General features: G+C 60.6%; 7 protein-coding genes across 7 annotated transcripts; 1 reads left to right on the plus strand and 6 right to left on the minus strand.

The window, feature by feature from the left end:
- Positions 1-464: 464 nt before the first annotated feature.
- Positions 465-1,967, minus strand: PLICBS_002370 (uncharacterized protein; the record flags this gene model as incomplete). The annotated part of the gene is made up of 1 exon (XM_018322024.2): positions 465-1,967. One exon carries the CDS (start codon positions 1,965-1,967, stop codon positions 465-467), a length of 1,503 nt encoding a protein of 500 aa, XP_018179504.2.
- A 1,134-nt stretch (positions 1,968-3,101) lies between these two features.
- On the minus strand, positions 3,102-4,665 carry PLICBS_002371 (fructose-2,6-bisphosphatase; the record flags this gene model as incomplete). The annotated part of the gene is made up of 4 exons (XM_018322025.2): positions 3,102-3,620; positions 3,675-3,788; positions 3,848-4,437; positions 4,557-4,665. 4 exons carry the CDS (start codon positions 4,663-4,665, stop codon positions 3,102-3,104), a joined length of 1,332 nt encoding a protein of 443 aa, XP_018179505.1.
- Positions 4,666-7,402: 2,737 nt separating this feature from the next.
- On the minus strand, positions 7,403-8,859 carry PLICBS_002372 (uncharacterized protein; the record flags this gene model as incomplete). Its single annotated transcript, XM_018322026.2, has 3 exons — positions 7,403-7,707; positions 7,767-7,914; positions 7,966-8,859. 3 exons carry the CDS (start codon positions 8,857-8,859, stop codon positions 7,403-7,405), a joined length of 1,347 nt encoding a protein of 448 aa, XP_018179506.2.
- A 2,207-nt stretch (positions 8,860-11,066) lies between these two features.
- On the plus strand, positions 11,067-12,011 carry PLICBS_002373 (uncharacterized protein; the record flags this gene model as incomplete). Its single annotated transcript, XM_018322027.2, has 1 exon — positions 11,067-12,011. One exon carries the CDS (start codon positions 11,067-11,069, stop codon positions 12,009-12,011), a length of 945 nt encoding a protein of 314 aa, XP_018179507.2.
- A 516-nt stretch (positions 12,012-12,527) lies between these two features.
- On the minus strand, positions 12,528-13,757 carry PLICBS_002374 (ribulose-phosphate 3-epimerase; the record flags this gene model as incomplete). The annotated part of the gene is made up of 4 exons (XM_018322028.2): positions 12,528-12,794; positions 12,943-13,188; positions 13,406-13,532; positions 13,642-13,757. The coding sequence occupies 4 exons, from the start codon at positions 13,755-13,757 to the stop codon at positions 12,528-12,530; spliced, it is 756 nt and encodes a 251-aa protein (XP_018179508.2).
- A 975-nt stretch (positions 13,758-14,732) lies between these two features.
- PLICBS_002375 (uncharacterized protein) lies at positions 14,733-15,315 on the minus strand (the record flags this gene model as incomplete). The annotated part of the gene is made up of 2 exons (XM_065600008.1): positions 14,733-15,110; positions 15,238-15,315. 2 exons carry the CDS (start codon positions 15,313-15,315, stop codon positions 14,733-14,735), a joined length of 456 nt encoding a protein of 151 aa, XP_065456080.1.
- Positions 15,316-17,830: 2,515 nt separating this feature from the next.
- Positions 17,831-19,185, minus strand: PLICBS_002376 (protein phosphatase methylesterase 1; the record flags this gene model as incomplete). Its single annotated transcript, XM_018322031.2, has 3 exons — positions 17,831-17,997; positions 18,100-18,920; positions 18,974-19,185. 3 exons carry the CDS (start codon positions 19,183-19,185, stop codon positions 17,831-17,833), a joined length of 1,200 nt encoding a protein of 399 aa, XP_018179511.2.
- Positions 19,186-23,513: the final 4,328 nt, after the last annotated feature.

Below are 23,513 nucleotides of genomic sequence, written 5' to 3' on the forward strand. Positions count from 1 at the left end.
ACGGGTGCCCATGGCGGCCATGAGCTCGGCGAGTCGAGGTGGCCGTTGACAGCCACCGCGGTGCCGAGCCCAAGCTTTCTACTAGATGTGCGGTGGTTGATTTCAAACAGGAAGCACTTGATAATGACGCAGACGGCCCGCGGCTTTGTGACTGTTGACAGCGAGGCCACGGCGAGCAGCCGCTGCCTGTATGCCAAGGCCCTCGAGAGTAGGGGGTTCGGTTCGACCCCTGTGAGTTCCGGCATCCATGCTGCAGTTCCGCACCTCTGCTCTGCCTCTGGCCAGTGTCCCCATTATCCTCTCCATCCATTACCCCTTTCCTCTTGTTGTGACACTGACCATCTGCCATGACGCCATCGCGAGAAGGTCCATCGCCCCCTAAACGCACTTGCCGCAACCACTGTCCTAGGTCACCGCCAGCAACAGGGTGTGTGCCTCATTCACTCGACGCCGCCGTTGCGGTCCTACTCTATCGTTAGTTCGTCCACCCCGTTGACCATTACGCTCGGCGGCTCGGCTTCGGGCTCGTGTTCAGACCTAGGCTGTGGCTCGGAGGGTGCTTCTCCCTCGTCTGGCACGACGGATAGGGGGCGCGGGGATGATGCTTGCGCCTGCTCTGCCGTCGCGTCTGCTTCCGTGGTGTTTCCGTTGGCGGTGGGTGTCGTTGTCGGCGTCGGCGTGGGCATGTCCGCCTCCATTTGGGACTCTGCCGGAGTGCCTCCTCCCACGGGCGGGACGTGCGCCACGCCGTCCTCGGGGCCCTTCCACATGTCGTCCACGTCCACGGCGAGGAACACATGGCGTCTTGGGTGCGTCTCGCTCTGCTGCTGCTGCTGCTGTGGCAACACCCTTCCTAGCACCTCCTCGAGCGATGCGTCCGCGGACTGTGAGTCCTCATCGTCCAGGGGCACCACGATCTCGACCCTCTCCGTCGGGACGACACCCCCATCCGCCACGACCCTAAGCGCGCATCCCGCTCCCGTCACGACGCGTCCTCCCGCCGCCGTCTCCGACTCGGACTCCTTCATGACGTACAAAGCCGCCCTCTTGCCACGCTGGTCCGGCAGGCCGCTCCGATTCGCGAGGCGCGCCACGTCGGCGTGCAGCTGTGCCCGTGTAGGCACGGTGGTGTACGAAGCGTCGGCGACGCGGATCCAGAGGCGGGTCGTCGCGGTGCCCTTGCCGAAGAAGACGACGCGGATGGCGATGTGCGGTGGCGGCGCGGGGGGAGTCGGCGCCGTGGCTGGCTCGGGGGCTGGTTCTGCCGCTGGTGCTGCTGAGGATTGTGAAGCTGTTGCGTTTGTGGGAAGCGGAGCCGCTGTCGGTGTAGTCGTCGGCGCAGGAGTCGTAGCCATCGTCGAAACCATCACAGGCGTAGTCGATGCTGGTTCTTGTTGTCCCGCCTGAGGCAGCGCAACGAGGGGCATGGCCTGCAGTATGGTTGGTGTCTGCTGCACGACCGCCGGCTGGCACACGACGTACACCACCGCGGGAGCAGCCACCGTCGTCGTGGGCGGCACGAGGAACGACACTGGCACCGACAGTGCTGGCGCAGGCGCAGGTGCAGACACGTACACGGCCGCCGGGCTCTGCAGTGGGAGTTGCTGATACTGCTGGTACTGCTGGACCTGGTACACGGGCATCTGTTGCATCTGCATCTGCATCTGCTGCACCGCAATCACAGGAGCCGCCGCTCCTCCGCCTCCGCCTGGCATCTGCACACCATATGACCCCGGCGTCGTCCCCAGCGGCTGGTCGTACAGATACCCCGTCTGCCGCGCTGGCTGCGCGAGGTACCCCTCCGTGCGCCGCGCAGCTGCGGGCGCCGGCGTGGGCGGCTGGCGAGCGACCACCTGCAGCGCGTGCGAGTACGGATATGCTGCGTAGGGCGATGACGCCGCCGGCGAGGCCATGTAGCTTGGCGTAGGGGGGGCCTGCTGGCCGCTGCCATACCACGGGTAGTACATGGTGTTGGCGCCGGCGCTGGCTTTGCCTTCGTGCGGTGAAGGGATGTGTGGTTGCGAAATAGCCTTCGTCGGGTCGCTACAGCGTGCGGGCGTGTGCTTTCTCAAAGGTGCTGCCCACAAACGGCGCAGGTCAAACGAAGTCTTCACTTCACTTCCGCGTTTCGATGCTTCAGCTTCTCGATTCTCGCTCGAGTGAGGCCTCGCCGTCACGCGGGCCGAGCTGCTGCTGCTGCTGCTGATAATATATCCCAGCGACGTGGGAAAACGTCCGTCAAGCAAACGGAACGAGAAGCGCAAAGCTCGCCTGTTCGAAAGAAAGAAGCGCGTCGGGTTGTGCCGGAGGAGGAAATGATCCCACCGAGGGGGGGCGGCGGGTGTGATGAGGGAGAGAGAGAAAGAAAGAGAGAGAGAGCGCGCGCATCGAGGTACGTGTTGTGATTCACTGATATGGCAACCCTTTTGGGCTTGTTCGGTGACGCGCGGGTGTTTGCAGCAGCCACAGCTGCGCAGCGGCTGCGAGCCCGCGGCTACGCTTCGTCTCTCCTGGTTTCGTGGCACCGATGCTTCCGGCTGGTCGATGAAGCTGGCACTGCGTGATGAGATGGGCGGCGCGAGCTATCTGGCCGAGACTGGACGTTGACAAAGTAAGTCAGCCAAGCCCTGCCATGCCATGCCCATAGCCTCATAGGCAACACCTAAGTAAGTTAGGATGCACTCCCTCACACGCAGCAAAGTTGGAAACGCTTGATTTGATTCGCCACTAGCCAGCCAGCCGATATGCCATGCGTCCAGTACACCGTCCTCTCGGGCTCGGGGCGAGCCGAGGATAAAAGAATTCAGCAAAAGACATCATAGACGTTACAGTTCCACGCCGAGGCCTCGGTGCCATGCTTGTCTATCCATACATTGAGTCCCATCTGGCCGAGCATCCTCAGTTTCATAATTCCATTCAGCGCTGTGAGGAGCCCGCATCTCCACGTCGGTCCACCCTCGTCATGGACGATCCTTTCCGGTTGCATGCTTTCATTGTCGTGTTAGAGTCATCGCCATCCGTCGTGCGGTGCCATGCAAGGCCCATCGACTCGCCCATCAGCCAGGCGTGTCGTGGGACACGCATGCCCCGCCATGCACGCGCTACAGCGTCTCCGGGGCAGGGTTCTCATGCTTCGCAGTGCTTCCCTTGCCCCGCCACGTGCTCACCGCAGGGATGTTGGCCTCGTACCGCACCTCCTCTGTCCCGTAGGCCCGCGGCGTGAGCTTGATGAGAGTGTGCAGCGGCACGTTCATCCAGGGGCTCTTGGCCTGGTCCTTCTTCATGAAATAGGCGTAGATGCATCGCAGGACGGCCTGGTGAGTGACGATGAGGATATCTTCGCTGCGCTCCAGCTCCATGATGATGGGCTCCAGGCGAATCACAACGTCGCGGTACGACTCGCCGCCGCGATACCGATAGTTGTATTTGTCCTCGTCGCGGGCGGCAAAGTCGTCCGGATAACGATCCTTGATTTCCTGATACGTCAGTCCGTCGCAGACGCCCGAATCGAGCTCGTCGAGGGCCTTCCACTGCAATTGGTTGTAGTTTTGCGGAAGGAAGCGAGACGTCGCAATCGTCCTCTTCAATGTCGACGTCCAGACAGTCAGGGGACGGTCATCCTGTGAGTCTTATTAGCACACGTCCACGTCGGCTTCTCACCCGAAAAGACTTACTCCTACAGAGTCGCGGACGAGCTCTGGCAGTTTCCTCGCGTACAGCTCGCCTCTTTGAGACAAAAGCGTGTCGCCTCCAATTCTGCCCTCCAGGTTGTACATGGACTCGCCGTGCTAGAGAGCGTCACAAGTCAGCCGTCAGTTCAACGGCGCCTTCTAGAGAGATAGCTTACCCTTGACAGCCAGACCGAGCGCGGGCGGATGTGGAGGTTCATGAGATAGTAGACGATGCGGCTCTGGAGGTAGTCTTGGATGCGGTTGATGATGACCTGCTTACCGACATCCATGATCTTGAGGTACGTGTAGGCGTCCTCGTCACCATCCTCGTCGATGGTCTTGTAGATCTTTTCGTAGTTGCGGATGCGGTTGCGAAAGTCCTGGGCTGCAGCTTCGGGGTCCTGGCCGCGGTAATCTGGGCTCGTCGTCTTGACGTCGCGGATGTTGGCCATGATGATGTCCTCATCGTCGCACTTGCTCTCGACGAAGAGGACCTCAATGCCGTGAGCCTCGCACGTGTCGCTGACCCATTTGCGGCGCTCCTTTGTGGAATTGGTGGCATCGAGGATGGCAACGACGCCGCCGGTCCGGAACCACTTAAGCATGTCCGCGAGAGCGGCCTCGGCGGCAGCGCGGCGCTTCCGCTCACCTTCGACGTTGTTGGTGTCGAAGAAGTCAGCTGTGGGCTGTGGCGCATCGTTACGCCGATAGTTGCCGACGTTGAACGTCTGCGACGGGATGGAGAGCCATTGCAGGTATCGCTGGGCTGCAGACGAGAAAAAAAGTCAGCCAGGCTCTCCATGTGCATGCCACCCGTTGACGAGAGCGGATTGGGATTGATTCCTTGCCATGGCAAGGGAGGCGAGGGTTCAAGGGCCGACATACCTATTTGGGCAATGTAGCTTTTCCCGCGCGCGGGTAAACCAACCATGACGACGCATATCTTGGTGTCCTCAACCTGGACCCCGACGCCGTTGTTAGTTTTGGACGGCATGGTGACTTGTGTCGAGTCTGGTACTCGAGGCAGAGCGTTTGCAGAGCGAGGGCCAAGGCATCCGGCGTCGTGGGCGCATCTAGCAGCAGTGACGGAGGGTGAGGCAGGCAGAGCTGAGGAAGTAGGCTGTACCGGCAGTCGAGGGTGACAAGCGAGGCAAGAAGGAGACAGCGACCAAGGCACTTGTGGTCTGGAATCGGACGAGAGAGTGAAAACAAACTGTCGGGGGGTGCTCAAAGGCGCAGGCAGGTGAGATGGGCGACGACGACGAGTGTGATGGGTGAAGCCAAGTTTCAGTGAGTAATGAATGAACGGGTGACACGGTGAATGATCGCGTGAGGCTGCCCGATTTTCAGGCGCAGGCGGGGGGACCAACAGCGACTGCCGCAGGGCCGAATAGCGGGGCGTTTCGGGGCGCTCTGGGGGAGCTGTGCCCCAGAAGGATACCTTGTGGTGGAGGTCCCAAGGCCTAATGGAGATGCCCGCCCACACTGCCAGGGAGTGGAGCTGAGGTGATTCGACGGGATGGGGGTGGTGCGCCAGCGCCGAGGCAGTCGATGACTTCGGGGTTCGCCAGCGCCCAGTGACTCCTCGGCCGTGGCCTTGTACCTTTCTCTCAAGGTTCGAGGCTGGAGCGGCAACGTGGGCGCCTGATGAGGCTATTGTCTGTCTGGCCGGGCCGCGGGTCCAACTAAGGAATATTCGCCCTTTGGTGCTCTCGTCTGGTTCCCCTTTGGTGCTTGTGTCGCTGGCGGTCAATGGCCAGCGGCGGTGGAATATTCGATAAACAGGGCCAGGGTATTCGCGCGCGCGGGGGGAACTCGTCTCCAGATCAAACGAGGGCGGATGGTACAATGGATAAGTGGAGGTGAAATCGAGAGTGAAAAGCAGCATGCTAAAAGGTGCTCGGTGGTTCGGCGGGACTGGAGGTCCCTGCCGTGACAGCATGGACTCCCATTGCCATTGACGTGTGGCCCGAGCAACTGATTGATGGAGGTGCTCCTTCCCCGCGGTGAACTGTACTGCACTGCACTGCACTGCACTGCACTCCAGTGTGCAGTGTGCACCCCGCTGCGACGGGACGCAACGGCACCCCAACGACCAACATCGCCGACGGAGCGCTCTCTTTACCGGTACTGACGGCAGTGACGCAACGGGCAACTGACACGGCGGATAAATCCCAGCCCAGGGCCGTCGCCTCAGTCATGGGGCATCTCTTGACCCCGCATGGCCTGCAATGCTCGCCTCGCCCTCCCGGCACGGTTGCGTCGCTCCTCGACCGTCTCAAGCAGACTCGATGTCGGCCCAGCTTCCAGCTGCCCGGCCCTGCCCTGCCACCGTTCGCCCGCCGCTACCCCGTTGCCGAGGTGGACTGCCAGTCTGACTGCCAAAAAGTGACTGACTGCCCCGGTGGGTGGGTGGTGGAGGACCCGTTCGCCGTTCGAGGGACATTCGAGATTGGTGGGGTCTGCCGGGCCATGGTACGCGATGCTTGATGGTGCCACCCGCCACCACCACCACCACCACCACCACCAGTGACCACCACCATCAGGCTGGGCGGGCGACCCTCGCACTGCAAGGAACCGCTCCGCAACAAAGGCTCAGTCAGACTCCAGAGCCCGCCTGCCCGCCCACTTGGGCCGCCGCTCGTCTCCGGCTCTGCCCGACGCTGCCACACGCCCGAGATCGAGCCATCTGTCATCCTTGCCAGCGCGGGCACCCTGCGTGGGACCCCTGTCGCATCGGACGAGATGGATGATGGGTGTCCCTCCTCCACGGGAATGGCAGTGAGGCCCGGCCCAACGGCAGTCGTTCGACGTCGTCTTCTGCTTCGTGCCTTGCAGACTCGGTCTCTGCGATGCTCCCATCGTTGCATCAAGCTTTCGCTCGACGCTTCTCGTGTGATGCCTCTCCCAATGCTGTGCGCATACTCGCGCCGTCACCAGTGGATTCGCCCCACGCGCTGCGGCAAATCCCCCTCCCCTGCCAGCCATGAGCGCGCGACGCCCTCACCGCCCAAGCTGGTCACTTGACCACGTCGCGATTTCCTCCTGCGCCGTCTCGCCAGGCAGCCAGCGGGCTGCCGTCATATCTCGTCGGCGTGGGAAACGATGCGGACAATATTGAAGCATTCGACTCACCTTGCTAAAGTTCCAGGTGTTCGCCCGCGCTCGCCCGGACGGCGAAGCTGTTGCCGGCGTCGGCGGCCCTGCGGACACACCTCTCATAGTGTTATGGGTGGCGGAGCGCTCGCCGGTCGCTGAATTCCAGGTCAGTTCAGAATTCCTGTACGTCTCGGTGCAACGAAGACGCTCTCGAGGCTGGTAGAGGACGCTTGCGAGGTGCTGATTTTGCTCGATGATGTGCGATCCAGAGTAGAGTAGTGTCCAGCGCAGCACGGCCGCGCCATGCTTTTAATCGGGCGCCCCGTTGTCGCCCCAAGCCGCTTACACAGACGAGCGACTAAGTCAATCTGTGCCTGACCCGATAAGCCGCCAGGACCTGTCTCAGAGCTAATCGACCCTCACCTCGGGGCCACGCCTCATTCACATAGTTCACCAAGGGTTCGGCAGATGAGCTAACCGGCAGTCATTGTCCATGTATTTCTTGCCATCGCGCCCTACCTAGTCCATTATCACGCCCGCCAAACCTGCCCCATAGAGCGCCGTTGCCGCGACGGCCCAAAATTGCGTCCGCCGTCAGTGCCCATCACGGTGCCGAATGCGCAACCTGCCCGTTACCTCGAGTAGAAGCGCATTTTGGCGGCTCCAACGTCAAAAACGGCCACGACGTTCTGGAGGAACACGTCACCCAGGATATAAGGCCCGGCCCCTCCGCTGGCAATGGCCACGGCGCAGTACCCCGTCAGGGGATCCTTGAGATCCTGGTACATGAGGTCCGCGGGGTTGATCCAGAATTCCACCCCTGAGATGATGATGGCGAACCGAGGGGGGATCGCGTTGCAGGGCGCAAAGTACGCTCCCCACTGATACAAGTAGACCGCTCGCGGTTGGAAGGCCATGGCGATTTGCTCGGCCAATGCTGGACTTTGGTCAGCATGTCTGTGATATTCCGTCAGTGCAAGGCGAGGCCAGACTCACGCGGCGGGAGATAGTTCATCGTCGTGCCAGTATCGACAATGTACGGAAACTTGGTGGTGTCGGTGGACTGCCCCCATTTTATGCCATCTGGAATTATGGTGTAAAATGAGTATCTCCACGCCGTCTCAGCCTGGCCGATCAAGTTTGCCTGAGCATCATTGTCAGCTTACGAGCCGTTTCCTCATCAAGAGTCACGTACAATGATGAGATCCGTTTCAGCGCTTCGACCGCGCCGCCAATCCATGGGTGGAAGCCCGCCCCAGGCGAGCATGCCCTCGGACGAATTCTTGAGGATGGCCACGCTGAAGACCGGATCGATGGTTCCCTGCGTAATGGCATTGGTGAAGAACGGGGTGTAAGAGATGGCGTTCCATGTGGCCTCGCTGCCAACTTCACCATAAAAGGCACTGGTAAGGGAGGGATAAGCAAGTCCGAGGATTCCTACGGTGAGGTTGTTCCCGTGCCAGTATGTGTCGTTGGCGAGGCCAACCTGCTGGCGCGCCACATGGACACCACCGCAGGTGAGGTCGCTGTAGCCCATGGGGCCAACAATCTGCTCGCCAGAACCATACTTGAGGAGGAAGTGGAGGTCTTCTATGGCACCTCCGCTGAATTCGTCAATGGTCGGGGAGCCGAATCCGCAAACCTCCTGGTCGTTGCCCCCTCCGACCCCGTCGTTGCATCGGAAACCGGTCTTGACGGCCCATGTGTCCGAACTACCCGTGTCAAACAGCAGCCAGAGGGGAACGCCGTCCCAACCACACTGGATGGCATACTGAGTCGAGAAATCTCCAGTAGCGCTGACGTTCTGATACACGTGCTGATGATGCGCTGGCGGAGTTTTCAGTAGCCTCCCAAGGGCAGAGACAGAGGTGAAGGATCCAGGCTTGCCCTTGATGTTGTGGAGCCGGGAGAAACGAGGTGCTGGGCGATCAGGGGTAGGCGGCTTCACGGCCTTGACTCGCTCGAATGTGATGCCGTTGAGAGGCTTGGAGATGTCCCAAGGGACAGTTGCGCCATTTCCCGGGGAGCTTGGTGCAGCGAGGGCCTGGAAGCTGCTAAGCAGCAGCCACAGGCAGACAAGAGCTTTCATGGTGTCGGCACCGGCTCAGATGCGAACGAGGACAGGAGAGGAAGCAGAACAGGCTGTGGTCGGGCCTGCACAGGTGTGACTGTAGGGTTCGGGGAAAGAAGCTTGGGGCAGACAAGAGGGGAAGTTTGAGCAGGCGGGAGGTTGACAACGCAAGACTTTATCAGGCGGGCGTGGACAGCAGAGAGAGAGAGAGAGAGAGAGAGACAGCAGAGCTGAGCGGCTGACTCTCAATTTGGGTTCCAAGTTGGCAGGACTTGGGATGGAGGCAAGATGAGGTCAGTTGCCGGGACCGGAAGAATTGTTTGCGTCTGCTAGAAGCCGTGACGAACCGTGGCGAAGAGGGAATGCAGGCACACAGCGGTCCATCGCTACTGAGAGCCAGGAGATTTCATGCTCAACCTGAGAAAGCGCGTAAGGTCGCTCCTTCCGATTAGAGAGGCAAGCGAGATGGTACGATGACGAGCAAAAATGGGCTGCTTCCGTGACGCGCACCTGCCACAAGAAGCCGTCTGTTCCTTCCTTTAATCTCGGCACCCGGTCTACGCATCGGGAACAGGCGGGCAGGTGGTGCCAGATAGACAGCTGCGAGACATCTGGTGGCCAAGGATATGGTGATGTTCCGATGCCGGCAGCAGGCAGCAGAACTGTTTCCTTTGGGGCCGGCCAAGCGTGTAGGTAGGTACTTGGTATGGTTCTCTCTTCTACCTTGTCCATTGTAATACTTGAGGTGGGTCGGTGGTGGGCTGACAAGGTACTCGTTCATCGTCTCCGTCGCCGTCGTCTCATGCAAGTGCACGACCGCACGCACGTGTGTCGAGTACCGCAGCAAAGAGCGTTCACGCGATGCAGCACTGATGCAGCACAGTGTGCGCAGCAGCCCTCGATGGAATCACAGGATTGGCATCATGGATGCAAGCTCCAGCCGCGGCGCGCCTTGTACTACGCGGGCAACCCCTTCGCCTTCACCACTCAGAACGGCAGACTTCACCCCGCCTATGAAGCGCAAAGTGCCGTGAGCGTCTGGCTGGACCACTCATCTCGGTGCGACGTTCGCAACTGCCTTTCTTCACATTGACACAGGGCGAAAAAACTCGCTTGTCGAAGGCGTTTCGGTATTGGCATCCCAAGCGCGGTACGGACGAATGAGATCATGGTTCTGTTCACGGTTACACGTGCGGCCGGTTTCGCATCCGTCCTCGCTTGCTTCCCGCCTTGCCTATGCGAGCAGGCGGTTCTACGTACATATATATCTAGGGCATGGGCTTTTGTTTGTGCTCTACTTGTGGCGCCGTATCAATACCAAGATGCTCGCTCGTGTCACCGCGAAAAGTGTCCATGGGGTGTCATCGATGGGCGCCGCAGAAAGCGGCTTGCCCTGGCCGTCTTCCTATGTAGTGTGTGACAACCGCTTCTGCATCTCACGCATTCCCGGACTTGGCTCTGTCCAATCCCTCTTCCGGATGGGGTCTATCGCCCACGGGTGTGGGTGATGCCGATGACACAAACATGATACTCGCACCAGTGGCTCATTAAGGCAGCATCGTGTCTTGCGAGTTCTATTCGTGTTTAAGTCTACCCTGTTGCTTCGCGTTCCCATATAGAAGGGCGCCCATCTTACATGACAACTCAAAAAATTGCATCTTTCCGGCCGGATGCGTTCTACCTCGTCAAACGACGACTGTGAAAACATGCCGGTAACGTCAACGGTGACTACTGCCTCACGCTTGGCGGCTCACCCACCCTAGGCCCCTAGGCCCGGCATCGTTGATGCATTAATTCCCCCGGATCCGATTCTAAACCCACTGCCCCCCTGCTCCCCTTTCCCACCCCACCAGGCACGCATGAGCGGGCGGGCGTCACTTCGTCTGGGGAAGCCGACCCATGCGGCTTTGGCATCTCAGCCTCCGGAGTCCGAGCCTCGGCCCCCCGTCAGCACACATCTTTTCTTTGTCTTTTCTCTTGCAACTTCACACGCGGACCCGCCGATTCTCGCCATTGGTTACACGTCTAGAATGCAACCAAGTTGTTAATGTCGTCGTAATCATCGTCGTTGGATTCATCTCTGGAATAGGAGGAATCATCAGTGAAGTGTACTTACTTGCCACCCACTTCGACTACGAACCGCGATGCGCCGCTGCCCGTCACCGACTCCTTGAATATCAGCACATCCCTCTTCCTCTTCGTCATACGTACACGGCCCCAAAAGCATGGCGTCCGACTACAACACGCCCTCGGGCACTGCACCCCTCGGCTTCATGCAGCGACTCAGCCCGACGGTCGCCTACCTGGACCCGGCCCACGTCCCCCAGGCGGCGTCCGACCCGGAGCTGATCCTCATGCTCTCCTGGATGGCCGCGCGCGACGAGCACATCGCCAAGTACATCGCGCGGTACCGCGCCCTGTTTCCGACGTCGCGCATCCTGCTCATCCGGTGTCCGCTGTCCCGCGTATGGCTTCCGTGGATCGCGCGCAGGGACATGCGGCCTGCCCTACCGATCCTGGGGTCGCTGGCGGACAAGGCGGCGGCGGCGACGACGACGGACACAGACACGGACGAGAACGGCGGCGCGAGCCAACGCCCGCGGGTGCTCGTCCAGATGTTCTCAAACGGCGGCATCAGCACCGCCGTCCACCTCAAGCACATGCTCGCGGCGCGGCGGTCGCGCGGTGGCCTTGAGACGCTACCGCGGTACGTCCTCGTGCTCGACTCCTGCCCGGGCTACTTCCGCTGGCGCAACACGCACCGCGCCCTGCTGCAGACCCTCCCGTGGTGGACCTCGCCGTTCATGCACGCCGCCATCGCCGTCGCCTGCATCTACCACGCGCTGCGCCGCCTGCCCGCCGCGCAGAACCAGAACGCGAGCGCCATCCGCGCGCCGCAGCTGGCCGCCCGCGAGTGCCGCCGCACGTACCTGTACGGCACGGGCGACGACATGGTCTACTACCGGGACGTCGAGGACAATGCGCGCAGGGCCGGGGAGGCGGGCTTCGTCGTGAGGTTGGAGCGCTTCGAGCGGGCGCGGCACGTCGCCATCGCGAGGGCTGAGCCGGAGCGCTACTGGCGCGCTGTGCGAGACGCGTGGGATGGCGACGACCGCAGCAGCAGCAACTCCGACGAGAAGAAGTTGATAGAGTTTGACGCAGAGGCGTGAGGTACGGAGCCTTGATGCGCGCAGACGAAAAGAGGGTTGTATGAACGAGGGCGTCGACGTCTGCTGCTTCTCGTGGTATGAGACATGCGGGCCGCACACCGCCTTGATGTACGCCAGCCGAGCCGCCCAGATGCACCTGCGCTCGCTCTCTCAACTGTTCAAGCTCTCCATCACCGCACTGACAAGCTGAGACTGGCCGTCGCGGGCCCCGGCCGTTCATATCACGAGCTTCCAGACAATAATAGTGGGCTTCTGTCCAGTGGGCGAAGTCAAGGGACTCATCGAGGCGCTGCAAAGAGCGGTTGACGGAAAGAACCAAACGACGTCGAACAGACTCTAACATGCATGTTTAGTATGATGGATCTATACGTTAGCCACCCCGTCCGTACATTCATAGATACCCACAACCCCAAATATACATCGCGCCACGCCACATTTGACCACAACTATACCCTCCGCTCTATACCCACGGCCGCTCTTTCATCATCGTGTATATATACCACCTCGCGCGCCCATCTACAACCTGCCGTTTCGCTTGTCCACCGACTGGCGCAGCGCGGCGATGACGTCGGCGGGGTCCTTGGCCGCGAACACGGCGCTGCCGGCGACGATGACGTTGGCGCCCGCGTCGGCCGCCTGATCGATGGTCGCGGGGCCGAGGCCGCCGTCGACCTCGATGTTGAGCTCGGGGTACTTTTTCCGGAGGGCCTCGACCTTGGGCAGCTCCGAGGCCATGAACTTTTGGCCGCCGAAGCCGGGCATGACGGTCATGATGAGCACCATCTGCAGCAGCGAGCCTCTGTCAGCTAACGAGCGCGCCCAGACTGAACATAACCAACAGCTCTGCTCACAGCGGCAATGCAAACACACCACGAGGGGGGCAGAGAGAAGACGAGGGGGACAGGGCGTAATGGGGGGAAAGTTGACGCACATCAGGCTTGTCCCTCGGGTCCGCGGCTTCGACAATGTCCCACAGGACGTCCACAGACGTGTCCGGGCGGATGGCGATGCCCGCCTGCAGGCCCTGGTCGTGGATGTAGCGGATCAGCTCGCGCGGGCTCGTCTTGGCGTCCGTCGTCTCCTCGGGGCTCTCGGCCGCCGACGAGAAGGCAGCCTCGTAGTGGAAGCAATACATGTCCGCGCCGGCCTTCTTGAAGTCCTTGACCCACTTCTTGGGCTGTCGTCGCGTCGCGCAGAGAAGGCGTTCTCGTCAGTCCAGGTTTGTCACATGGCCGTCCCATAGATCCTCAATCCTTGCTTGTCTTCGGGAGCGAGCCCACCACAACGCGCGTGCTGCGCATCCCCCCAACGCTCGAACACGATATATGGGCGAAGGGGGGGGGGGGGGGGGGGGGGGGGGGGGGGGGGGGGGGGGGGATGGATCAAGTATTCACCTCTGCAATCATCATGTGGCAGTCAAACGTGCCCCGGCCGTGCGCCTCGGTCGGCCGGTCGACGTGCCCGCGAATCTTGGCCACGACGGGGGCTCCAAACGTGATGTTCGGGACAAAGTGCCCGTCCCTGCGTGCGTGCGCGCGCGCCGCGCGAATGTCAGCCGTCATTCTTCCGACCCCAATTCCAATTCCAATTGGGGCCTTTTCGCCGCAATCCTGAGGATTTGAAGCCCTACATGATGTCGACGTGGAGCCAGTCCGCGCCCTGCTCCATGGTGCGCGCGCAGTCGTGCCCGAGCTGCGCAAAGTCGGCCGACAGGATCGACGGGGCGATGATGGTCTTGGGCGCCATGGCTGTCTCAATTGCTTGCTTTGCTTTGCTTTGCTCTGCTGGTTTTCGAATCGGCCGCAGGTTGAGTTGGAGAGCGCACAATGGAAATTCACAAAAAATTGCAAGAGCAAGGCTGATGATCGGTCGTCACGGCGGGAGTGTCGGCGTGCGTGCTTGCTGTTGCTGGCTTGGTGATGCTGGGCTGCTGCGGGGTGGAACGAGCTCGGAATGTGGAGGGGCTCGATTTGCCAGAGAGGTCCGGAGGTCGGGGGGTCAGTGATGTCAGCAGGCGCTGTTCGGACCACTGACCTCCATATGCATGCAGGCATGGATGCTGGGCTGGCGGCGGGAGTGAGAAATAAAAAAGCGGGCGGGCAGTCGGTGCGGGTACGGCGGGGCCTCCGATGCTCGATGCTCGCCTCGAGAGACCCTCAAGACCCTTCTTCCCCATAATATCGCCGTGGCCATAAAACGTATCCGCCCATGATCTGCCCATCTTTATCGCGTCGCACCACCACCGCTGTGGTCCGGGATGAGCACGCCGCTGGTGAGGATGGGTGCTTGCGTGTTGGCCGCTCAACGGCAGTCAGATCAGGCACATGGCTGGAACCTGGTGGCGATGGAGGCAGCAGGTCCCTAGGATCGATCGAGGCACGGCGCCGCATCAGGTACAAGGCTGCATTGCAGGGCTGGCTGCCGCAAAAAACGAGGTTCAGTCTAACATCTTGAATCAAGTCATTGGCTCATACAAACAGGGCACGTAGGAGGCCCAAGGGCCAGTGGAGGCCAGTGAGAAGAGGAATGCCACCCATATCCGTATATATTAACTCCTCCCCGAGGCAAGCCCCGGATGCCATCGTCTCGATGCGCTTGCCGTGTCTGCGCACATTCCAAGCGTAAGCGTATATGTATCCCTCGTCCTCGTCGCCGTGGGGCTTCGTCGCCGGCCGGGTCGTCTGTCGCCAGATGCAGCCTCCCAAACACGTGCCTTTTGGCTTACAGAGCGGCGAGCATGGCCAGAACGGCGCCCGCCAGCCCTCCCACGCTGCCGGCAACGGCGGCGCCGGCGGTCGAAGAAGACGATGCGGCCGTAGAGTTGGACGTGGGGGTTGAGCCTGCCGAGGCGGTAGCGGTGGGTGTTGCTGTGCTGCACGTGGGGACGCTGCTGGGAAGCGTGACGCCCTGGGAGCCGCACAGGCCAGAGGCGTACTTGAGCGTCGCCTCCAGCTCTTCCTTGGAGCAGGCCTTGGCCTTGTCGATGCAGCAGACAATACTGTTGATGAAGGACTCGTTGCGGCAGAAGCACCCGATGTCGGCAGACTTGCAGCCGCCGACAGTGCCCTGCGGACCCAACACTTCCCCGACGCATTTTTGCTGCACAGCGATAACAAAGCGGTCAGCGACTGAGACAAAACGTTGGCGATTGAGGCGTTGCCACGGCGGGTAAGGGGGCCGATTGAGCGTCACACACGAAGCCGGGGGAAGGGGACTGGGAACTCACCGCGCAAGCGGGGACGTTGCCGACGGACTGGGCCGCGGCCAGTCCGGCAGCCATGGAGACGATCAGGGTGGTCTTCATCTTGTTGGCGCGAGCTGTTGTGCTTAAGGGACTAGAGATAGGACCAAAGAACTTTTTGGAAGAGCAACCGGGTATATGTGCAGGGCGAAAGAAGGGATGAAGAGGCCTCAAGTAAGAGACGAGGTTCGGGGGAGGACTGCGCGAGGATGGAGCACAGCGCGAGTCCGGGGTCACGGGGCGTCTAATAAACGCGGCGAGGAGATTGGGTGGCGGGGGACCGGACCTCGCAGAGACGTCGAATCCCAACCTCATCACGGCCACTTGGCCCATGCGCTGCCATGGCAAGCTAACCTACAAGACTCCCCCCCGATGTGCGCCCCCTCCAAGCACGGCAATTGGTCTCCCAGGTCAAGGGAGCATTGGGAGCTAGGGTCCGACCTACTGTGCCTCATGAAGCAGCTCTAGCTCCTTGGAGCAGGCACGATGGCACGGGCTAGCAATGCCCGTCGGCGTCTACCTAGCAGTGGCCAGCCAGCGGGCAGGTGCCTCGGAGCGGTCAAAGTACAAGTACTCACTCGTCCAGCCCGGGAGAGTGCCAAAGAAGGTCGGGCCAATTCAGGGGCGAGGGGGGCCCCAGAGTGGTCTGACGGGTGACGACGGCATGGAACCTCCCGTCCCGTCTGTCAGCGTCAACTCGTCAGCGACGGGAGCTCCGGGAGCTCAGACTCCAGGGCGTTCCGCTGCATCTCCCAAACGCGCGCGGGCGAGGTCACTTCGGTGGGCTCAGCGCACTAACGTACCTAGGTACTAGGTATGTATCCGCACCTACTGGCAACGCCGGGCCACGCCACGCCAGGGTCCATCGAGCTGGGCTCGACCGGGCAGTCTTGGTCCCTCCGCCCGACTTTCCATCATTCAAATGGGGTCCGGGTTGGACGTAACCCGGCCCGGCGGCACTCCAGGCCTGCGTCTAACGCAAGGAACCCGGCGCCGGGGTGCGCTTCTTCAGCCGCGGCTGTCGCGTCAATAGGGTGCCCAGCGACGGCCAAGCTTTTGCAAGGTTTCAAGGTTCTGCATGACGTCCTCCGAGTCTCCGACTTGCCGGGACGACAGGCCACAGCCCTCCTCCACTTCGTCCAGGATGGGGTCGTGGTGGTTGTGGTTGTCGACTTGTGGTGTGGACTGTGGAGGTGGGATGGGTTCTTCCAGGAATGGAAGGGCCGCGCGGGTTTGCTCATCAACGCCTGCGTCCGCCCGGAACGCCCTGGGAACCACCTAACCTCCATACCTATTCAGCGGCGACTGCTGCCCGGGCACTGTGACACCTCGGTTTGGGTTGGCGGCCCAGGCCGCTGCAGCCACCTGCGCGCATCTCGTGTGCACAGTGCACACCCACCACCATCCATCCCGTCGTCCGCCGCTGATGGAACGGCCAATCGTGTTTTTGAGGTTTTGTTCAAGTGCCGACCTCCATCGCAGCCAAGGAATGCCAATGCCGGGTCCCCTGCCCATTGAGAAGGGTAGGCGCCTGCGCGCGCACAATACGTACGTGCGTACTTTCCAGCAGGCGCAGGACCCATTGCAGGGCCCGTCTGGCACTCTGCCCGTGCAAATCCGGGGCCGCCGCGGTCCTGGCACCGTCACAACGCTGCGGATGCGTGTCATCGTCAGCACCTTAATTCTCTTCTCCCGGCTGTGAACGCTTGCGTGTGAATTGCTGCGTCCTCGTCAGCGCCAAACGAGACACTGGACCCATCCACCATGACCTCGTTCACCACACTCTCACCTCACCTCACTTTACCACCCCTGGCTTCTTCACCACACCCCCAGTGACCTCACCATGCTCACCACACCTCGCCTCACCACGCCCAGCCACGCTTGCCGGGCATCCAACCAACCATTCGGCCCTACGTCCATCCACCTGCAAGTAGTGTCCACGCACTGCTACGACTACCGAGACAAGGCCAAAGTTTGCTATCGACTGCCAGGCGACTGCAGCTTGCCTCGTCGCCCGCAGTCGGCGGACCAGACGCGCGGCTCGTACGAGCATTCGTACTCGCGCACGCGCTCGAGCACAGCTCCCCCTGGGCAGCTGAAGACGCCCAGGTGACGCCCTTGATATGTCTGCTTTCTTGTATGAAAGTACTGTACCTCCCCGCGAGCTCGTGACGAGCGGGGTGACACGATCCCAGCTGCGGCTCCATCACAACGCGTGTCTCTGTCCCGCGGCATGCGTGTTGCAGATCGGACGTCAACGACTTACATGCGTGCGAGGCACTGCTTGACTGGCTTAGACCAGCATGCTGCAGTTCTATACTTCGTAACACATCATTTCATCTCGATCCTCTTTCCTGGGTCAGCAACGTCTGAGCTTGCCATGCACAGAGCACACGCTCCCCTCGGGGCCAGGCTCATACGAGGTTGCGGTGTGTCAACCGATGCCAAGCGTGTGCGCCTCGTAGCAAAAAGGAAATAAAATATGCCAAGGATGTTCCGTTTCGAGCGCCCCGCGGCAGTCTCCGCGTGTGCGTCTGTGTTTGTGCATTCGTGCGTTTCTACTTCGTACATCGTACATCTATACCTTTTTGCCCTGCTTGAGCAGATCCGAAACCTTGGGCGGCAACACCAGCGCGCTCCTGTCGTTTCTCCGGTAGAAGTCGACGAGTGACACGGCCGTCTGCTCCGGTATGTCCTCGTGGATAAAGTGTCCTGCCTCCGGGAACACCTGCAAGGCGTATTTTCCTGCGACGCGTCGTCTGTCAGTACATGCCCTGTGCAGTAGGTACAATAATGCGCGGCTTTCGCGCCTCGTCGACCGGGGTCCGGCAGGTCTTGATCTCATACCTTGCATCTGCCCAATTGTAAGCTCCGTGTCCAGGCGGTCTGTGCCGGCCAGCAGCAGCAGCTTCCCGCCCTTGGCTCCCAGGAACTTCTTGCTCAGCCCTACAAACCACCCTTCCCAGAACGGCTGCGTCGCCGCCAAATTGGTGCGCCATCGCCAGGGTCGGGATTGGTCCTCGGCCTCGTCCAGCCTCAGCAGTGCGGGCACCGACGCCCGCGCCGAGATGGAGCTGTGGATGGTCCGCGATCGGATGTGCCAGTCGATGCCGGCTTGTACCGACGCGAACCCGCCAGGTCGCGTCGATAGATACGTTTGCATGCTCTGCAGCGCATCCATGGCTGATCCCTCCACCACGTCCAACACCGCGTAGCCGAGAAGATCACTCCCCAGCTTCCCCGTCATGGCCAGGTCCGTGACCACTGCGCCTCCGAGGGAATGGCCGACGAGCACCACGTTGGGGAGCCGTTCCCAGCCCATCCTCGTCTTGGTCGATTGGATGACGAAATTCAGGTCGCTGGACAAGGTCTGCAGTCTCATATCTAAAGCTGCTCCTTCTGGCGAAACAGTACTGCCGTGCCCACGGCAGTCCACAGCAAGAATGCCCGCCGATGGAAGGCGTTTCCGGATCTCAGCGCCGACCACGGCAAAGCTCAACCCCGACGACCCAGCTCCGTGGTGCATTACAAGCAAAGGGCCCTTGTCCACCGGCGAAGTGAGGTACGCGTGAAACGTCACGCCAGGCTCCTTCTCGGCCTCAATGTACAGCTCTCGCTCAAAGTACGTCGTCCAGGGTATCGGCTCCAAGCTCCTACCGCGTGATATCCTGAGCATGAAATGGTTAGCCTGTACCCTGCCCGATAGTGGCCATGGATTTACCCCTCTGGACGCGCGAAAAGCTTCTGGCTTGGCGTGGGAATGATGGTGCCGGTGGAGGAGACTGACGATGCTGAGGACGAGTCGTCGTCCGCGTGCTCCGGCAGTTCGGGTACTTGGTCTGCCCCTGCCTCCTCCTCTTCCGCCAATCCGCCAAAGGGCTCGTGTGCCAGCCCGAGCTTGTTTCTCGCCCATGCCCTTTGCAGGTCGCTCATGGCGAATGCGTTGCCCCGCGGGCAAACTGTGATGCTGAGGTTGCCAATTCGATCGAGCACGCGGTCAGTCGCAACATCAACCGGTGGGCGGTGCCGGGGCGCGGTTCACGCCAGGTAAAGTTACCGCCAGTCGCTGCGTAACGCGATCTGGCCGCTATCGTGTCCGTACGCCAGATGCCTTTGTCTCGACTCTTGTGTCGGGTGGTGGTGTGTTCACGGCATGTGGTCGGGCCACACAGTGAGAGCGAGAATGCGGGGCAGCTCATTACTGTGTGGACCCGCGCAGATCCTCGCAAGCTGCCGTGTGAGAATGATGTGCCTGCACTGTGATTACATAGGGTGAGAGCATCACATCACTCGTCTCGTGGAATGGCAGTGACCGAGTCAAACACGTACTTATCGCTTATTGTTCGTAATGTTTCCGGCTGCCCTGGTAAACAAGTAGCGGGTCCTCAATACTGCCACCATGATTCCCGTCGCTGCCGGGATGCAGATAGCTCAACCGCGGGCCGCGCTGCTCAGTTCATGGCTAGGGTACTCCGCACTCTCTGGGTAAAATGTACAGCTGGAGGATTGCGATTGCTTTGACCACCACATCTCCAGTCCCGATAGGTTTCCTTACCCGGATACTAACGAAAGGGTTCACACTCTCAAGCACTCATGGAGGCCGTCAGCATTCATGTGTTCCCAGGAGGTGGCAAGATTTAGGTTCATGTTGCTCGAGACTACCCTAGAGGGTGTGGTGAACTCTGGAGGCAATGGGCGGCGTCCTGAGCTTTGCAGGCTGCAAAATATACACAATAACAAGATGTTTCCAGATATGGAAGTGAATCTCGATGCACCTCGTAGCCCACAGACGCCACCGCCACGGGCCGCGACCCGGGCAGCGCAATGGTGCGGACTCTCATCGCCATCTTGGCGATCTCCCGCCAACTATCAGAAGCCGGCTATGACAACAGGCAAGGATAACAGACGTCGTTTTCGAACGAGAGTGGCGTGTTCGAAGTCCGAGGGCTCGGGCCCGCCGGACTCGTTTGCTCTTCCTGCACATCACTTGACGGGCTCCGTTGTGGCCACATGGCAGCTCCTTTTCCTTGCCGCCCGAAATCGCCACAATTTCACATTACCAGAGAACGTATGACCCACTCCCCTACCTCGCTTACTTGCGGCTTCAGTCCTCATTACCGGCGTCGCGATACTTACTTCTGCCGAAACAAAAGAATCAATCAGGGAAGGGGAGGGCCCTAGCGCCTGCCAACGAGGACATATTGTGACGCGCTTGGGCTAGAGAAGAATAGACAATTGTCGTCACATCACAGCAGTATATGCAATGCCCTCTTTACTTGATAGAACATGTCTCGGAGCACCGTTAATGTGGCTAGCTGTGCTCACACAGGTAGCATTTCTAACAACACCGGGGGGTTGCCATGGTGGAGGAGTTCACATAGCTACTTGTCTGATGCCGACGGACACTCCCGGTTGCCGAGTGTCGTCATGTTGCATGGGGAACACATTATCTGGGCGTGGCGAGCACCGAGCCCCCCGTATTAATCTTCTGTTCCTGTTATGATGTGATCCGCTTATATCGGCCGCACTGGGAGGAGCGGGGGAGGGAAGAGACGAGGCGACAGCTATTTCTCCCACGGAGTTCTAGGAGCGCGCCGAGCCGAGGCGCCTATGCAGTCCTCTTTACTGTCCATCAGCAGAGGAGAAGTGGAAATGCGCCAGATCTCGCAGGCGCCCAAAGCAAATCCATGCAGAAACCCAGCGCGAGCCATGCCTCACGCTCACCGACCACGCTAGCAGCACTTTTTGGTCCGCCCGTCGAACAAGCCTTGTGGACTGGCCAAGCCATTATTGCTTATTTTCTCATCGAACGGGGCCCGCACGGGATGGCTGAGACCTCCCGACGGGCCAAAAGAAACGGCGTTCGATGGCGGCCATTAGTGTCGGGACGTGACTGACTGCCAGCCACAATCTGGACGAGCCAGCAGTGGCAAACCAGGCCATTCCTCTACCAAGTCGCGCGCAGGCCACAGACGCTCCTCCTGCCTTGATGGAGGCTCCCAGTGAGCTGCTGCTTGATAAACGACTTGTTTTTGCCAGAGCGAACCCTTGACTCAAACGAATGCGCTGAGCAAGATTGCTCCGACGGGTTGTCCACCCGAGCGGCGCCGTCCCAGCAGAAGAAGACGAAGCAGCTTGCGCAAGATGGCCAGGGCATTTGCTTGAAGAATGACCAGGCATGCCAGAGTGCAGTCCGCACGGGGTACTATGCCGCGGTCCGGCAAGAGTCGTCCTGGCAGAAGGAAGCTCGTGGCGGAGCGACGCGCACAAAGGATTTACGTCGTCGGTCGGTTCGCCCCTGCGCTGGTGTGATCTGCAAGAATACAATCGGCCGACCGCTGCTGAGGCCGACGAGGACAGCACGCATGTGCTAAATAACTATACGAGGCCAAACTGTGGTTCGAGGTACCTACTCAGAGCCTGGCCCCTGTGCTCCTGCCGACTGCGCCAGCCAGAGACTGGAGGCGGGAAGCAGATCACCAACTGCAGGACCAGAAGACACCTGGCCATGTCTGTGGCAGACTGCATGATGAATGGGGCCGCCGAGCCAGAGTGGATGCCCGACGGTGGAAGAAGTCCCTGGGGCGCAGCAGGGTACAAGAGCACTTGATGGATGACTTCTGATCGTACATCGTACAGCAGGGACGGAGACTGGGAGCCAACACATCTCAGGATGCGGAGCGGAGACGTGACATGGGTCCATTCTCCAGCGGGCACCAAAGATACCCTCTAGCTCACGGAGGGCATCAGAACCACAGCCCACAGCAATAGTAGAGTTGCACAAACCATTATCACATCGTTCGAGTGGTACGAAGAGCGGGTGCCATCTTGTCAGAGACGGACGGGTCGGCGTTTTGCGCCAGTCGTCCGGAGCAGACGAAGCCATCGTCGCAGCATGAGGGGCTGGAGAGCGCATGTTGCTGCGCCATCCGCCGCGTTCCGTACGTAATCTCCCATGGCCCCCAAGCACGACGGTGTGGGCTCCGTCGGTCCTTTGCTCCATTCGAAGTCGTTTTCGGGCCAGTCCGTCAGGCCTAGCACGGCTAGTGAGGAGCGTCCGTGGAAAGCGTTGTCGTGCGTGCTCGCACGAGTTTTATTTTGCCACTCTGTGAGCTGATTGACACCCAGAGGACGTTTGTGGTGAGACGTTGCAGCGCAGTCCAGATCTTCAATGGCCGAGGCTAGGGCCAAAAGGAGTCTGAGCCAGCTTTTGGTGTTTGTCATGGACGTTGACTCTTGGGCCAGCCCTGTCTCGTGGCCGGCCTATCAGACTGGCCCGACCAACACCATCCTCTCGACTCTGGTCAGCGACGCCACAACCTCGAGAGAGCTGGGCAGCATGCGACCGCCTGTTGCCGCCCAGATGCCGTGCTGCGGCAGACGAATCAGCACCGAACGGCCAGCATTGAAGACGAAGCAGGACCGTGGCCCGTGACTGCGAAAGCCCTGCTCTTTGCTGGTGGGGATGGTACGAGTACGACCTGAACGATGCTTGATCGCTGTCAGAAGGTCAAACGATGGCGCCCTGGGGTGTCAGGTCCACGGTTCGGAGAATAACTGTTTGATGGGCACGGCCGGGCGCAGCGCTAGAGCGGTTGATGGACGGAGCTAGCAACCTTCGTGGCAGTCGGCCGGCCACAGGCGAGCCGCCAAACGGGCTTTGGCGTCGAGCCTGGCCGCACTGAGACGTGCATTTTTTCCCCTACTTGATGCGCGTGTAAGTAGCGCCGTATGAGGAGCTCTGCTGAGAGGCGTGTACGTACGCAGCTCGACTGGTACCCGCGCTCTCCCGGTGCTGACCTAGTGGGCGAGTGAAGTCTCTCCGATCATTCGAGGCCTCTTCAGGAATCCTGATAGAGTGGTTGCGCGTTTGCTTGTGCATGTACATTTTACGTAGCCCGAACGCATCGACACGGCGGCCCCCCTGTTCTTCGTACATGGCGGCTCCATCCAGTCCTCGGTACCTGTTTCGCGAGTACTCGTGGACCTGTCAATGCGCGTCGGTGGGACGCCATCCTCGGGGATGCGATGAGGGGACGCAGTCGCTGGGTGGCTGGAGGCCTGGATTGGACCCAGACCGGTGTGGGATATTGTGCATTCTGCAGACGCGCGCGCCTTTACATCACGGTGCCTTGCCTGAGCGTGCCTGCAACCCCAGCAGGCACGGTAACAGCAACAGTGCGAAGCGACAGCTGCGGGTGAGGCGAGGAAAGACGCACCTCGATTCGTCGCGTATCAGGGGTTCGGCGCCGTCGAAGCTC

This window comes from Purpureocillium lilacinum, assembly GCF_023168085.1.
Source record: "Purpureocillium lilacinum CBS 284.36 DNA, scaffold_2, whole genome shotgun sequence".
Lineage (NCBI taxonomy): Eukaryota > Fungi > Ascomycota > Sordariomycetes > Hypocreales > Ophiocordycipitaceae > Purpureocillium > Purpureocillium lilacinum.